Genomic DNA, 18,133 nt, shown 5'->3' on the forward strand with positions numbered 1-18,133 from the left:
TCAATCCATAACAGAGACTAAACAGACTGGGAAAGGAAGCAAGTGCAGACTCTCTTTCCAAAGAACTGACAAACCAGATCCTCACACCACGATAATTCCTTTCATAACACAGAAGAATTACTAGAATTCTACAGAACTTGAGACATGCAAGAAAATGAAGAATCATACAAATGGTGAAAACTCATTTCAAAAGTGATTAGATGATGTGGAATACATGAAAATTACTTCCCAGAAAGTCTTAACTCAGTAAATTAAATAACTGGGGTTAATGCCTCAAGGAATAACCACAATTGTCTAATTTTCTCTCACCAGGGAAGTACAGATATCAGGCAGGACAAATTCAATGCCCCTACACCTGCAAATGAGAAAGGGGCCTGTCTTGCTCAAAGTGTCATTTCACACCAAGAATCTAGCCTAGGCTCATTGTTGAGGGTTAACTGAGCTAACTGAAGTTACAGCTCAAATCACAGGTGCTCCAAAATGATTGCACTATTGATTATGGTTATATTTTATCGTGAATTTCTAAGAAATGTAATCTTACCTCAATTATCTTAAGAGCACATCTAAGCTCATGCAGCCAATTCAAAGTTGTGGTTTGCCTGTTTGGAAATTGAGGCCATCCTAAAAGCCACTCTAAAAAAGCAGGCGAGTATTATAACCCAATTGTCTAAAATGGCTAATACATCATCCCTAAGTCATCAGAAAATTACCTTTTGCTTGATTTTGTATTACATGTCAATGGTTCTATGTTTTTTTTCTGTAAAGATCCTTACCACAGGCCCATCCTCTGATGGAGGCACTTGGGCTTCATGTAATTCTCACATTCAAGAGAGCCCTCTAGAATGACATTTTTTCTAAGGAAAATCTAAAAAACTTCTCTGTTTACATTTTAGAAGCAAATTATTATAAAAATGTCAGTACTTTATTACTTTTTTCCAGTTGTTGTTGAGCCATTTCTGTCTCATGACAATCCCATTTGGGTCATAGCAGATCTGTGCTCCATAGGGTTTTCGGTGGATGATTTTTCAGAAGTAAACTGCCAGGCCTTTCTTCCAAGGCATCTCTGGGTAGACTTGAACCTCCAACCTTTGGTTAGCAATGAGTACGTTAACTGTCTGCACCACCCAGGTTAGTAAGAGCTTACTTCTACATCTCGGAGCTGACTGTGACATATCTCTGCTGCTGCATTTGAGAGGTATTTTCATTCCACACTGAAAGGCTCAATTCTACAAATACCACACTACGACGAGTGCAAAGATAAAGAGGCAGGAGGGTCTGACCACTAGTAGAAGAAAGTAACTGGTGCGGTGGAGAGACAGAGACATGGTGTAGATCCCTGGCATCACTGCGTGACCTTCTTTAAGCTACTGAACTGAGCATTAGTTGTCTCATCTATAAAATGGACGAATAAAAGCTAACTGTAGGGCTACTATATGAGGGCACTGGTGGTTCAGTGGGAGAATTCTTGCCTTTCATGTGGGAGACATTCCCAGCCAATGCATCTTACAAGCAGCCACCACCCACCTGTCAATGGTGGTTTGCATGGTGCTATGATGCTGAACAGGATTCAGTGGAGCTTCCAGACTAAGACAGACTAGAAAGAAAGGTCTGGCAATCTACTTCTGGAAATCAATGAAAACACTACAGGGATCACAATGGTCCCATTTGCCACCAACCACGGGGATGGTGCAGGACCAGGCAGTGTTTCATTCCATTGTACACGGAGTTGCCAAGACTCAAGGGCTGATTTGAAGGCCGCTAACAACAACAACAAAGGGCTACTATAAGGGTTAAAAATAATGCATGTAAGTACGTACCAGGATGCCTCACACATATCAGGTAGCTATCATCATCATCATCTTCATTATTATTTAGCATGTCATTTGAAAGACAGAGTTCAAGTAGTTTGCCTACTATTCAAGAAAGAATACGGACAGATCTCATATTAGAATGCAGTGCTGCAGTCTCTGGGTGGTCACTTCTTGTATGCTAATGGAAACTTGTTAGTAGCTATTTAAAGCACTTTGCTAATGAGGTCAAAATAATAGTTTCAATTCCCTTTGCACCAGTTCTCTGTTGCATGGCTACAAACAAATGCACAGGACCAGCTTCAATGCCTCACAGCATGTCCCGTATCACATGGGACGCAGCTGGAAGGAGCACCGGTGAATCAGCATAAACTGTCACCACTAGAAAACATGTAACTCAAATGCAGGTTCCTTTCTGAGGACCCTTACCTAGCCGCGGTAGTAGTAAGGCACACAAACCAGGAGTGACAACTACTGAGGGGAGGAATGGCTCATCATCAGCCATCACGAAAATAGAGAACTTGCTTTTTTTGCAGATGTCCTCCACTCTGACCCCCTACAGCCTATTCTTAATGCAGCAACCAAAGGGATCCTGTTACAGTGCAAACTCAAGGTGAATCTGTCCAAGGGCCTCTCATTTCACACAGAGTCAAAGCCGAAGCCCTTAAAATGACTCAGGGCCCGCACTGACCTGGTCTTGTCATCCTTCTCTTTATGACACACCTTTCTCACTCTGCTCCCCTCACGCTGGTTTCCTTGTTGTCCCCAGAATATGCCAGGCAAACTTTGGCCTTTGCACTTGCTGTGCCCTTTGCTTGGAAAGCCCACTCCATCCCCCCAACCCCAGGTACCCACTTCGTTAATTCTTTCCTGCACCTCCTGCTAAAATGCTGTCTTCTTAGAGAGTCCTTTCCTAGCTATCCCGTTTTGAATGACAACATGCCTCCTCCCCATTCTCCTCTCCTGCTTTGTTTTTCTCTATGGTGCTTACCATCAGCACACTACAGATGTATGTCTTTTTCCCAGGTAGCATACAATCCACGAAGGCAGGGATCTTGTCTGGTGTTTTCCCCCGACTACTGCATCTCTAGTGTTCAGAACAGTCTGGCCTGGAGTAGATGCTTAATAAACATTTAGGGGATGAATTAGTATTTCTAAAGTCTAAGTGTTTCTATCAATTAACTCCACAGAGCAAGTCAACTTATTCACTAGCCTGTTGTTGCTGTTGTTAGGTGCCATTGAGTCGATTCCGACTCATAGTGACCCTATGCACAACAGAACAAAATGCTGCCTCGTCCTGCACCATCCTTACAATTGTTGTTTAGCTTGAACCCATTGTTGCAGCCACTGTGTCAACCCACCTCCTTGAGGTTCTTTCTCTTTTTCACTGACCCTCTACTTTACCAAGCATGAAGTCATTCTCCAGGGACTGATCCCTCCCGATAACATGTCCAAAGTATGTGAGACACAGTCTCGCCATCTTTGCTTCTAAGGAGCATTCTGGTCGTACTTCTTCCAAGACAGATATGTTCATTCTTTTGGCAGTCTATGATATATTCAATATTCTTCTCCAACAGCACAATTCAGAGGTGTCAATTCTTCTTTGGTCTTCCTTATTCATTGTCTAGCTTTCACAAGCATATGAGGCAATTGAAAACACCACCGCTTGGGTCAGGTGCACCTTAGTATGCATGGTGACATCCTTGCTTTTCAACACTTTAAAGAGGTCTTTTACAGCAGATGTACCCAATTCAATGCATCTTTTGATTTCTTGACTGCTGCTTCCATGGATGTTGATTGTGGATCCAAGTAAAATGAAATGCTTGACAGCCTCAATCTCCTCTTCGTTTATCACGATGTTGCTTATTGGTTCAGTTGTGAGGATCTCTGTTTTCTTTATGCTGAGGTGTGATCCATACTGAAGGCTGTGGTCTTTGATCTTCATCAGTAAGTGCTTCAAGTCCTCTTGGCTTTCAGCAAGCAAGGTTGTATCACATACATATTGCAGATTGTTAATGAGTCTTCCTCCAATCCTGATGCCCCATTCTTCTTCATATAGTCCAGCTTCTCGGGTTATTGGTTCAGCATACAGATTGAATAGGTATGGTGAAAGGATACAACCATGATGCACACCTTTCCTGACTTTAAACAATGCAGTACCCCCTTGTTTTGTTCAAACGACTGTCTCTTGATCCATGTACGGATTCCTCATGAGGACAATTAAAGGTTCTGGAATCCCCATTCTCTGCAATGTTATCCATAATGTGTTATGATCCACACAGTTGAATGCCTTAGCATACTCAATAAAACACAGGATCCATCTGATGTCAGTGATGATATCCCTGGTTCCACGTCCTCTTCTAAACTCGGCCTGAATTTCTGGCAGTTGCCTGCTGATACACTGCTGTAGCTGCTTTTGCATGATCTTCAGCAAAATTTTGCCTGCATGTGAAATTAATGATATTGTTCGATAATTTGCACATTTGGCTCGATCAACTTTCTCGGGAATAGGCATAAATACAGATCTCTTCCAGTCAGTTGGCCAGGTAGCTGTCTTCCAAATTTTGGGGCATAGATGCGTGAGCAATTCCAGCGATGCATCCGTTTGTTGAAAGATCTCAGCTGATATTCTGTCAATTCCTGGAGGCTTGTTTTTCACCAATGCCTTCAGTTCAGCTTAGACTTCTTCCTTTAGTACCATCGGTTCCTGATCATATGTTACCTCCTGAAATGGTTGCATGTCAACCAATTCTTTTTGGTATAGTGACTGTGTATTCCTTCCATCTTCTTTTGACGTGTCCTGTGTTGTTTAGTATTTTCCCTGTAGAATCCTTCGGTATTTCAACTTGAGGCTTGAATTTTTTCTTCAGTTCTTCCAGCTTAAGAAACGCTGAACGTGTTCTTCCTTTTGGTTTTCTATCTCCAGATCTCTGCACATATCATCATAATAATTTACTTTGTCTTCTCATGCTGCCCTTTGAAATCTTCCATTCAGCTTTCTTACTTCGTTATTTTTCCATTTCGCTTTAACTACTTGGTGTTCAAGAGGAAGTTTCAAAGTCTCTTCTGATATCCATTTAGGTTGTTTCTTCCTTTCCTGTATTTTTAATGACCTCTTGCTTTCTTCATGTATGATGTCCTTGATGTCATTCCACAACTCGTCTGGTCTTCTTCGATCATTAGTGTTCAATGGATCAAATGTATTCTTGAGATCGTCTCTAAATTCAGGTGAGATATACTCAAGGTCATACTTTGGCTTCCGTGGACTTGTTGTAATTTTCTTCAGTTTCAATTTGAACTTGCGTATGAGTAATTGATGGTCTGATCCGCAGTTGGCCCCTGGCCTTGTTCTGACTGATGATATTGAACTTTTCCATCATCTCTTTCCACAGATGTAGTCCAGCCTAAGAGTGCATTTTCTACTACCCATCTGTCAGTTTGTTGTACCGTGGTGGCTTGCGTGTTGCTGTGATGCTGGAAACTATGCTACCAGTATTTCAAATACCAGCAGCGTCACCTATGGTATGGATTAAGAAAGACTAGGAAGAAAGGCCTGGGAATCTAATTCAGAAAATTAGCCAATAAAACGTTATGGATCACAACAGAATATTGTCCAATATAGTGCTGAGAGGTGAGGCTCTAAGTTGGAAGGCACTATATAATAGCTACAACAATGAACTCAAACATACCAATGATCATGAAGATGCTACAGGGCTGGGCAACATTTCAGTCTGTCATACATGGGTTGCTATGAGTCACAGCCACCTCTATGGCTTGCAACAAACTTGTGCACTGAGGCTTCAGGAAGCTATGCTGCTCAGAACAAGATAATCCATGGGGGCACTTGATTGATATTCCTTTCACCTCATAGATAACTGATGGCACTCACTTTAAAATTATTCAAAGCCAACATTTTTTTCTGCCATGCTCATAGCTCCTCTAAGAAAATGTTTTCACATTAGAGCAATTCCAAAACAACTTTCTGAGAAAATTATGACTTTGCCTAAGGGATCACATGAAAGTGGGGCGGCCTTCCACTCAGGTGAGACAGATTTTCTGGTTTTCATAATAAGTCATCAATCCTGGCTCTTGATCACATGGTTTCTTAACCCTATGGCTTAGCTCTCACAGAATACCAACTCCCTATGTCTTCATCAGTAGTACCTTGAACAAACTACTCTCAGGAAGGTTCCCAGGAGGTATTTCACTTTTCTTTAGGACTTTAAACTCTAGTTTTGGATTAAGTGGTACCAGTAGAAGTCTAACACATAGACCAAGCAGCAAAACCCCCTCAACAAAAAGCTCTACAATATTACATTTTAAAGTTTTGTTTTCATATTTCACTGGAAATTGTTCTAAAAATCATTTGAAAGTAAAGCCATTGTTATGGATTAAATTATGTCCCCCCAAAATGCATGTGAACTTGGCTAGGCCATGATTCCCAGTATTGGGTGGTTGTCTACCATTCTGTGATCTGATGTGATTATCCTATGTGTTGTAAATCCTAACTTCTATGATGTTAATGAGGTAGGACTAGAGGCAATTATGTTAATGAGGCAGGATACAATCTACAGGTTTAGGTTGTATCTTGAGTCAATCTCTTTTGAGATATAAAAGACAGAAGTGAGCAGAGAGATGGGGGACCTCATACTACCAAGAAAGCAGTGCTGGGAGCAGAGTACATCCTTTGGACCAAGGGTTCCTGCGCTGAGAAGCTCCTAGACCAGGGGAAGATGGATGACAAGGGCCTTCCTCCAGAACCCACAGAGATAGCCCTCCCCTGGAGCTGGCACCCTGAACGTGGGGCCTTCCTCCAGAACCCACAGAGACAGCCTTCCCCTGGAGCTGGCACCCTGGACATGGGGCCTTCCTCCAGAACCCACAGAGACAGCCTTCCCCTGGAGCTGGCACCCTGGATGTGGTGCCTTCCTCCAGAACCCACAGAGACAGCCTTCCCCTGGAGTTGGCACCCTGAACGTGGGGCCTTCCTCTAGAACCCACAGAGACAGCCTTCCCCTGGAGTTGGCACCCTGAACGTGGGGCCTTCCTCTAGAACCCACAGAGACAGCCTTCCCCTGGAGTTGGTACCCTGGATGTGGGGCCTTCCTCCAGAACCCACAGAGACAGCCTTCCCCTGGAGTTGGCACCCTGGACGTGGGGCCTTCCTCCAGAACCCACAGAGACAGCCTTCCCCTGGAGTTGGCACCCTGGACGTGGGGCCTTCCTCCAGAACCCACAGAGACAGCCTTCCCCTGGAGTTGGTACCCTGGATGTGGGGCCTTCCTCCAGAACCCACAGAGACAGCCTTCCCCTGGAGTTGGCACCCTGGGCGTGGGGCCTTCCTCCAGAACTCACAAAGAGAGCCTTCCCCTGGAGTTGGCACCCTGAATGTGGACTGTTAGCCTCCTAATGTGTAAGAGAATAAATTTCTCTGTGTTAAAGCCATCACTTGTGGTATTTCTGTTTTAGCAGCACTAGATGATTTTTTTTTTTAGATGACTAAGACACTTGTATTCTTAGTATCCCCCACATGTTCTGATTTCCTATTTTTTGATTTATTATTTTATTGTAAAAGTTTCTTGAAAGCCACCTCAAAGCCTCCATGGAAACAGCCAGAAGTTAAATAAACATAAAGTAACTGTCACCATCACAGATCCATTAAATGTCAACATTAATGAACTAATTCAACCTGTGTCTAATCAATGGTTTACTACAACAGGAGACATTTCAGAGGTATGTTAGGAAGAATGTCGGAACGCATCACCAAGTGAAATAATAAATCTCCCCCAGGAATTTCAAAGAAAAGGCTCACGGATACCTTCCTGAGGTGGTGGTAAGTACTGGTTGGGGGAGAAAAGATCAAATTACTCTGAAGATTCTTTACACCTGTGATTCCAGATATCTGACATAATCCCAGGATCATCACAATGGACAACTAGGTATCACTCAGAGACTAGTAGCTATTCTAATGTAAAATAGGAATAATAATTTAAAAATCTTAAACCAGCAGCCTAGATGTGCTACCACTGATCACACGGATAAGACTGACTTCAAAAGTATCATTAGTCAGACCCTGGTGAGACCTGTGCCCAACCAGCTCTGTCATAACAAACACCGTGCAGTGCACAGGGAGGGATCTCCGTCACCTAACAAAGGCTCCCAACAATAAATAAGTCATTATTATATACTGGCTGCAAGAAAAGTTTCTAACTACTTAGGTTCTAAGTTTCCAAAGGTATCTCTACCTAATATGATCAGGTAAATTTACCTGAGAAATAATCATCCAGTCAGAATTCCTCTTCTTCAGAAAGTATCTTAGTTAGCACCCATAGGTAATTTGAAAATAATACATAATACTTCCATTCAATAATTTCGTCCTGCTTTCATATTTATCATCTCACTTGTCTTCACAATACCCACCCCATGCCACCCTTCAGAAGATGGTATGTGGATTTTAGAGGATGAGAAAGAGAGTAAGATCCTGAAAGACAACGGGCTTTATCCAACAGTAATGCGAGAACTGTCTCTTGTAGATTGCACAGACATGGTTTGCTTCCATTTCCAAATTTTAGCTCAAAAGGATATATAAAGGAATTATGTATTTGCTTTTACCCTTTCCTATGTGTCTCCTGGTATTTTCTATTGTTGAGTTTCTGTTTACGTTGGAAAGAAGTCCAAGACAGAATCTGTTCCGGTTATTTGAAGGGTCTGTGAATCCATCTATCAGCACACTTCGGGAGGAGGCCTGGAACGTCTCCCCGACTCGGTTGTTCAGTTCATAGTAGGCAACGGAGCACCAGTGCTGTGGCTCCTCATAGCATACTGGCCGGAATTCTGGAAGGAAATGAACCAGATAACACATCATGCCAGTCATACCTGGGCTTCATATTTCATGATTCCACCAGGAAACCTAGATCAATGCTCTTAACCAGCAAGTTGACTGCAAGACCAATTATGTCATTTTGCAATCTTTTAAAACTTGTCATTTTAAAGGAAGCTGTTTGTGATTAGCCATTTGGATATACCTGTGGGCAGAGGTCATGGTCTTTGTTAATCTCAATGGTTAGAAAATTTGTAAGCATATTTATCAATCATGAGAAGTCTGGACTAAAGACCATATGAAGGGATCAATTTAAAGTCCATCACCCCTAAAGGAATACCAACTAAAAGGAAGTTGGTAGGTCATGTCATTTTTATATATGAATGATGCATCACTGTGACTGTGCCAAACTGAATCCCTCTGGCAAAAAAAATTTTATCTAACAAAGATTATTCAGCCATGATAAAAAAGCAAACAAACAAACAAACAAAAGCTGAATTGGACTTCAAATTATTTAAGAAGCCAAAAAAAAAAAAAAAAAGTTCCACGAAGAGGGCCTTGCACTCTCCTCTGTGCTATATAAAGAATATTGAGTTATATATACATATTTTAAAGAGAGCTGAATATTTCATCAGGCAACCCATGCATGTTATATTTTCACCCTAAAATTTCTAGAAATCCACCGAATTTCAGAGTTCTTTTTTTGCTTCCTATACCCATCCTCTGCCTTTTGATTTATTATTTTTATTCTCCTTGAATGTAGTAATAATTCAATCAAGATAAATACAACTAGAGTCTGCTCCGCATTAACAAAGCCTGTATGTAATGCACAAAAATACAAACTCACAAAACAGATAAACTAGGGGTTGTGATCTGATTTACAAAAGGATCTCACAGGAAAACTCACTCAAGGATACTCCTTTACACCCTCCCTACTCACCTCTGTACCACCTTGTTAGGAACACAGATTCTTGGACCCCAGCCCAGATCTACTGAGTCAAAAGCTGCATTTCTACACGATTGCCACGTGGTTTACAGGAACATTACAGCTAAATAACACTTATCTAAAATATTACAAAGGAGCCCTCGTGCACAATGGTTAAGAGCTTAGCTGCTAACCAAAAGGTCGGTGGTTGGAACCCACCAGTCACTCTGTGGGAGAAAAGACCTGGAGATCAGCTCCTGTAAAGATTTCAGCCTCAGAAACCATATGGGGCAGTTCCACTCTTTCATACAGGGTCACTGTAAGTTGGTATCAATTGGATGGCACACAACAACGAGATATTATAAGATACAAAGAAAACTTTGTAAAATGCCAACATATTTTAAGAGCACCCCTCTGGCCAAACAGAAAACACCACTATAAACCTATAATAAAAACACAAATGGGACAAAACTGCCAGCACTCAGAAGTACCATACTAAACACCAACAACTACAAACTTCTAAATGCTAGATTAAAATAAAAGCTCATCCTAGTAACCAGGATGATAAAACACTCATTCTAGGGCACTGAGGAATGCCACAGTGAAAACACAAAGCCGTGCCCTCTGCCCCTAAAAACATGAGGGAAGGCTGGCCTGCATATGACGAGGCTCACAAGGTAGTTCCTACCCTGCTTCTGCCCTATTTCCTGAAGTTGTTTTCCTTGCAGAGACTTTCTTGAACTAGGTGACGAAAGAAATCAGCCAGAACCAGTTCCTGATGCATCTTTATACCTTAGGTGACATGCCCAATCTGGAAGAAGACGGAACCTTTCTCAGGAAAAAAAAGACAGCGCCATCCTAATTAGAGAGCGAGAAGTCCAACCAGCACTAAATCACTTTCCCCATGTAGTGCGCCTGCGCAGGGAATAAAAATCGACCTAGCACTTCAAAAAAAAATTTATACAGCCCCAACCAACCAACCAGAGATATATGCCCACTTCCTGCCCTTAACCCCATAAAATCCTTCCCCTGGCACCCCTCAGGGAGGCAGTCTTGGGTGGTACTTAGCCCCAACTATCTCCTTCCTTGGCCAACCAGTGAAGTTGGCTTTAGTTCTCCCGAACTCTCAGTCTTTAGGTCTTTTTGGCACCTGATGGAGTTGCACTAAGCAGAACCTGGAGTTACTGGCAACAAGCACGTTTTGTTTTGTTTTGCTTTGCTTTGGGGTAATAGGAAATATTCTTGGAAAACAGCTACAATTAGCTGTTCATCCACAAATTTACCTTCATTAGACACTGATAGCACTAAATGTCTGTCAACTGTGGCATCTACAGGTCCGCCATTCTGGGTCCCTGGGGCTTCTGTGGCATAAGGTGGGGATGGTGTGTCAACTAAAAGAAAGCAGTAAAACAAAGGAATTGTCAAACTGATAAACCACACAAAGACAGTGGGATCCAACCTTTTTTACCCATAAACTCATGGGTCTGCTTGACAGTGTAATTGCTAAGAACCAAAAACCAAAGCCATGGCCATCGAGTTGATTCTGACTCACAGCAAACCTATAGGACAGAGCAGAACTACCCCATAGGGTTTCCAAGGAATACCTGGTGGATTCAAACCGCCAACCTTTTGGTTAGCAGCCGTAGCTCTTAACCACTGAGCCACCGGGGCTCTGTAACTGCTAGAGAAACCATTAATGCAACAGGGCTATTCTGAAGTGACATTCTGAGTGTCCTACAGAAGAAACTGGTTGTTTTGAGAGCCTCGCTAAAGAGTTGTTTAGTTTTCCTTCTTACTTATGAGTCATCACTGAGAGCTCAAACTACTTCCTGATAAGTAGCTTTTCTCAAGAGCAGAATAGTCTGTCACCTGGCTTTCAAAACACAGAGAAAGCTGAACCCTCTTTAAAAAAAAAAGGTGAGCTTAATTTTCAGCTCCTTTCTTTACATGGATTAAACAATGGCCACTGGGATACTCTGCCCTGAAATAGTTTAAGATATGTCCCAAAACACAGAAATCTGCCCAAAGCAGGCTGACAAAGGCCACTCTCTCCAATACAGATTCTATGAGGGGGCGTTTGGTAGACAGCATCTTATCAGGACTTAATTCATAACATACTAGGAACTCAGAAGGCAGAGGAAAAACCCAAGCAACTCTTGTGAGGATCTCAGAACAACTGATTTCTTCTTTGTACAGTCCCAAGGTCAGTCCAGAATAGTCTTGTTACATTAGTGGTGGAGTTTAAGGGCAATAAAGGTTGGGCCAGTCTGCCTTTGTTGAAATCAACTGTCCACTCTAATAGTTCTCACACTTAAGGATGCAAAAAAAGTCGTAGTGGATCGTATTAAAAATGCAGATCCCAGGCCCCACCCCCAGAATTCTGATTCAAGAAACCAGTGGTTAGATGTAGGAATCTCTGTTTCAACAGGTACCTGAGATTCTAAAACAGGTGGTCTTTGGACCACATTGGGAACCATGGATAAAGCAATCCTTGGGTCTTTTGAGAAAATGAACTATGACCCTGGTAAAAAAAACGTATAAAGTCAGATGTTATTTTTAGAGGTTCTTGAGGAAATCCATCTATAAAATAAAGGGGATAAACCAGATAATCCCAAAAGTCCCTTTTAGTCAGGAAAATAGGAGGGAACAGGAAAGGTGGTAATAGGGAAGCTAGGGTTGAGAAGGGAGAGTGTTGATATGTCTTGGGGTTGTTAACCAATGTCATACAACAATGTATATGCTAACGGTTTTATGAGAAACTAGTTTGTTCTGCAAACCTTCATCTAAAGTTCAATAAAAAACAAAATAAAATACAACGAAAAGAAAAAAAAGTCCCTTTTAGTCATATATGTACGGAATTGTTATTCAGGTGGCATTTCACTGTTAGCTGTTTAGAAAAAAATTATACTTTTTGAAATGAAAAAGGTTTTCCTTCCACAGGTAGTGCAAACCAAAAGGTTGGTGGTTCAAGCTCAAGGTACTTCTGAGTGGCCTTCAACTTCCAAACTTTCAATTAGCAGCTGAGCGCATTATCTGCATTCAGAAAAGAAATATATTCTTTAGAAATGAAAAAGGCTATTCCTTCCATGAGAAACTAACTAATATCATTCTTGTGGTCTGTCCTTCATGGATAGGAAAAGGCAAAGGAACAGCAACCTGTTTGTTTAACTACCACGTGAACACAAAGTGCAGGCAATCTTTATAGCATAGACTTGTTTTATATAAACGCATATTTTGTGCCATAATTATCCTCCTATCCCTTAAACATGGCTCTGTCCTCAAATGGCTTTTCTTTCTGTCCTGTCTCTTTCTCAGTGAACTCAGCCACAAGATTTCAACTATCTTGTCCCACTCCGCATGAATGACTCCCAAGCTTCCACCCACCACCTCGGCCTTCACCCCCACTTCAGGTCCTATTGATTCTACCTCCTTAAATTCATTGCCTTCTTTCCAAACCCAGGTCCCTGCTTTAGTTCACATCCTTATAATTACCTACCTGGATTTGTACAATGTCTATCACACTCTAGTATTCATTTACATGATCCCTCTCAATAGTCACTACCTCTTGAAGGTCAAAAACCATTGCCCCCTAGGTGGTACCCCGCTACAATCAATGACTGCCCCGACAGGGAACACAATAGAGAACTCCTGAGGGGGCAGGAGAGCAGTGGGATGCAGACCTCAAATTCTCGTAAAAAGACCTGAGTTAATGGTTTGACTGAGGCTAGAAGGACCCCGGAGGTCATCGTCCCCAGACCTTGTGTTAGCCCAAGACAAGAACCATTCCCAAAGCCAACTCTTCAGACAGGGATTGGACTGGACTATAGGATAGAAAATGATACTGGTGAGGAGTGAGCTTCTTGGCTCAAGTAGACACATGAGACTATGTGGGCATCTCCTGTCTGGAGGCGAGATGAAAAGGTGGGGTGGGGGTGGGGTCAGAAGCTGGCTGAATGGACAGGAAAATAGAGGGTGGAGAGGAGCATGCTGTCTCATTAGGGGGAGAGCAACTAGGAGTATATAGCAAGGTGTATATAAATTTTTGTATGAGACTGATTTGATTTGTAAACTTTCACTTAAAGCACAATAAAAATTAAAAAAAAAAAAAATCGTCTCAATCACCTTTGTACTCTAGCACCTAGAACAGTTCCTGTTACTTAGTGGGTGCTCAGTTATTACCTAATGAGTCAGTCAAATCTGTATATTCCTGAGCCCTAGTCCCACGTTCCAAACGCCTGGAGGGTAATTTATTTACTCAGTAAACAACTAATGAGCAACTACTATGTACCAGGCTTTGTGATGGACATAAAAGAGTAGATAGAGCTCACGGTTTACCGGGGGAAAGACACACAAGCAATTACATTATAGAGTGTGATAAATGTGACAGTAGATGTATATATAAATCGTAAGGGGGCAAAAGAAAGAACTGAATAGGAAGGGAAGGGGCAATTCCCTCTTTATCTTTTCACAGTTTATAAATTCTTTGAGGATAGGGACAATTCTTAATTCACCTTTGAATTCATTCTTGTAGCAACCTAAGACAATGCTTATATATAGTAAGAGGTCAATAAATATAAGTTAAATAAATTAAATAGATGAATGAATGACGCAGATTATGATATCCGGCACCAAACGTACATACTCAGGCTTTTAGGAACTTGTTAGTTCAGGGTATTATTTATCTCACACTCATGAGATACATATAAATCTATTCTACATTATCTCAACATAGGCCCATTCTGCAGGTGTGCTATCATGACAATATGATAATATACTTGGTTCTCCCTTTCCCACAGAGTAATGCACATTCCCTCTCTCTTGCTTTTTCAATCCAGCAAATATTTACTGAATAACTCTGTATTCAAGATGCTGTCCTACTTCCACTGAGTAGAAAAGGGAAACACACTGGCTAGAGCTGGCACCATCTTCTCAGCCCCACTGATGTTATGCATTGCTGAAAGGCAAATAAGAAAAGCCCTGGCACTCATCCTCCCTGTTGCTCGCCCCAGGCCAAATCTTCTTAATTGGATTAAAACCAAACCAAATGCGTTGCCCTGGAGTTGAAGCCAACTCATAGTAACTCTACAGGACAGGGCAGAATACCCCACAGGGTTTCCAAGGCTGTAATCTTTACTGGAGGAGGCTGCCAGATCTATCTCCTGTGGAGCAGCTGGTCGGTTCAAACCACTGACCTTTCAGGTAGCAGCTGAGTACTTAACCATTGTACCACCAGGGCTTCTTTGCTTGGATTAGATACGTATTTTAATCTTGTGTGTACGCCCGTTTAAAAAAATAAAACCTAGAAATTCCCAGGGACACCATTCAAATATACGTAGTTTCTGTAAGCTTCCAGAGGATTAGAACCAGAAACCAGAGCAAAATATTTTTTAGCTCCACTGTAACTGCTTCAAAATGAGTATAGTCCTGCTTACCTTACAGGACTGGGTGTACTGGGGCAGCAGGATCTAACGATGTGAAGTACAGGAGATGGCTCTGTAAACTACAAAACATTCTATGTGTGTTAGATACAATTATCATAATTATGCTTGTCTCACCACAGATAATTGTATTGGGTTATATTTTCTCCGTATGTTCAAGTTCACTGTTGTTTTTACTGACCTGAGTGCTGGTATGGACTCGCTGGCTCAGAAGAACTTCCTGGGGAGTGAGGGTAGGTGGCAGTGCATGGGGGCTGCGAGAAAGCATGACTGGCCAACGGAGGGAATGCAGAACACTGAGGATGCTGGAAGGAGTCGGGATAGGTGGCATTGTGCGGCATGAGTGGTTCACTATGGAGGGAGGCACTGCGGAACTTGGCCAGAAGGCTGAGCTGGGGATTATATTCACTGTGTCTTGGCACAAGCACAGGAGGCAGCACTAGGATCAGAAAGTGGCACGTGAGTTAGAAGTGAACACTGACACATCATTACAGAACAGAGTAGACATCTGTTATCCTCCTCCAGTTCTGATGATAAAACTCTTCCTTTGGGAACTATCTCTCCTCCATTACTGGGCTTATAGTGAAACTGTCAATTAATGCCCTATTTCTATACAAGAACTGAGCGTGTGAATCGAGCTAAGCCAACGGTCTCTCTCCTTATAATCTGAACCTTAAGTGGAATGTCACAATTAACAAGAGTTCAGAGGAGAATCCGTCTAATGTCAACACTCTAAAGAGACTGTCTATCCATTCCAACCACTGCAACTCCCAGAACTGCCCTAATATCTGACCTTCTTGAGACCTGATTATTCACTTCTTCCTTTGATTCTGCCAATAAAATCTTCTTAAGACTTAAGATAGCCAAAATTGGTTTCTCTTGCTTGCAATTAAATCTTAAGTGGTGCCCAGAGTAATATTTTTCTCTTCAGAGACTATAATGAATTATTTAGATGATCAATCTAAATTTCAGACCCAGTAGTGCTGCTAAAATAAAAAGATTCTATTTTTCCCCAGCACAAAAATTTAAAATTGAATAACTAAAAGTTATTAACTATAAGATGAGCATGGACAGACCAAGCCATGGTCTTTTCAGTATCGCCTATGCATGTGAAAGCTTGGCAATGAAAAAGGAAGACAGAAGAACTGATGCATCTGAACTATGGTGTTGACAAAGAATATTAAATATACCATGGACTGCCAGAAGAACAAGCAAATCAGTCTTAGAATAAATACAACCAAAATGCTCCTTAGAAGTGACGATGGCAAAACTTTGGCTCACTTACTTTAGACACATCATTGGGAAAGACCAATTGCTACAAAAAGATACCATGTTTGGTAAAGCAGAGGGTCAGTGAAAATGAGGGAAACCCTCAACGGGATGGACTGACCCAACAGCCACAACAATGGACTCAAACATACCAATGATCATGAAAATGGCACAGGACCAGGCAACATTTCATTTAGTTACACACAAGATCACGAGTCAGAGCTGACGTGATGGCAACTAACAACAAATATGAATAATACCAAGAGTGGATAAGTAAAAGATAAGCAGCAACAAGAAAATCTATACATAGAGTTTGTTCAATTTAGTATGCTTCTTCTGGGCTTCAGTCTTTAAAAGGAATAAAAATGTTCTTGATCCTGATTCTATACAAAATTTGTTGTTGTTGGGTGCTGTAGAGTAGATTTTGGCTAATAGCAACCTAATGTGACAGAATAGAACTGCCCTATAGGTTTTCTAAGTTGTAATCTTTATGGGAGCAGATCACCAGGTCTTTCTCTCACAGAGCCTTTTGGTTAGCAACCAAGCACTTAACTGTTGCTGCCACTAGGCTCCTTATACAAAATTCAGACAGATTCAAATTCCCCCAGGGTAAACATTCTCCAAACACTAGCAGCTCCTATTCACTCTAAAGTGCCACCATACTTGGCATAAAGAAGGTATTCCGTAAGTGTCACTGAGGTGCAACCCGTGACCAACAAAAATTCCACACAGAAAGGTAGGGAGAAGGGAGCGAGAAAATAATCAAAGAAATAACAGAACAAAATTTCCCAGTGCTAAAGAAGGATCTGTGTCATCGGACTAAAAAGGGTCTCTCAGTGCATAACCCAATTAAAAAAAAAGACATCCAGACTTAGTTATATCATCTTGAATTTAAACTATTTAAGGATAAATGGAATATACTAAGAGCTCTCAGACAATCACTTCAAAGTCATGTACAAAGAAATGATTTCATTGGGCTGGCCTCTTGACTTCTCATCACCAACACTGGATGCTGGAAGGCAATCGACCAGCGCTCTTCTGAGAGAAAATAATTTTTTTCTCTAAAGTTTACAACAGCAACTAATAGCATAACCAAAAAATAATATAAAGTATAAACTAAAATATAGGTATCGAGAATTGGGAACAAGGAGGAAGGTAATATAAATTAGCTAAATCCTCATCTTTTATGTCAGAGTCAATGAAATTACCTAAAGGTGATAAATTTAGAAACAGATGATTAAGCATATTATCTACAGTTACCTCCACAAGTTTTGGTATTAAGAAGGAAATTAGAAAAAGAACTAAAAGCAAGAAATGGTTAAAAGTGATTTTTTCTGAGGATGATAGGGTGCCTATTGTTTTTAATTACTCTGTTGATTTGCTGTCACATGCATGTATTAATTTGATAAGAGCTAAAATACAGCAGCAAAGCTTTGGGACTTAATTTTTTTCAATGATAGATTATCAAACACAACGACAAATGTACAAGCAACAGAAAACAAAATAGGTTAACTGGGACCTCATAAAAGTTAAATACTTATGTTCATAAAAAGACCTTTATCAAAATAGGAAAGAGACAACCTACAGCCTGGGAAAAAAAATCTCTGGAAATGATACAACTGATAAGGGTGTAATATCAAAATTACATAGAAAATTTCTAGAACAACAAAAAAACAAATAATCGAAAACTGAGCAAAGGACATGAACAGACACTTCACCAAAGGGGATATTCAAATGGCCAGCAGGCACATGAAAACATGCTCAACTTCATTAGTCATCAGAGATATACAAATCAAAGCCATAAGAAGATAATATTTCACTCCAATTGGGATGGCCAAGATAAAAAAAAGGAAAATAACAAGTGATGGAGGGT

At 41.2% G+C, this 18,133-nt stretch overlaps 1 protein-coding gene across 3 annotated transcripts in view; it reads right to left on the reverse strand.

Moving 5' to 3' along the window:
- SMAD9 (SMAD family member 9) overlaps positions 1–18,133 on the reverse strand; it is a 97,957-nt gene that overhangs the window by 62,403 nt on the left and 17,421 nt on the right. Inside the window, exons 2-4 of one of the 3 annotated variants that reach the window (XM_049853179.1) lie at positions 15,173–15,430; positions 10,837–10,944; positions 8,421–8,642 (exon numbers count right to left, since the gene is read on the reverse strand). In XM_049853179.1, coding sequence (XP_049709136.1) covers positions 8,421–8,642; positions 10,837–10,944; positions 15,173–15,430 — 588 coding nt within the window. The remainder of the gene's footprint in view (positions 1–8,420; positions 8,643–10,836; positions 10,945–15,172; positions 15,431–18,133) is intronic. The other 2 variants (XM_049853180.1, XM_049853181.1) reach the window with 2 other exon arrangements.

The sequence above is a fragment of the Elephas maximus genome, chromosome 14 (genome assembly GCF_024166365.1).
Source record: "Elephas maximus indicus isolate mEleMax1 chromosome 14, mEleMax1 primary haplotype, whole genome shotgun sequence".
In the NCBI taxonomy this organism is placed as follows: Eukaryota; Metazoa; Chordata; class Mammalia; order Proboscidea; family Elephantidae; genus Elephas; species Elephas maximus.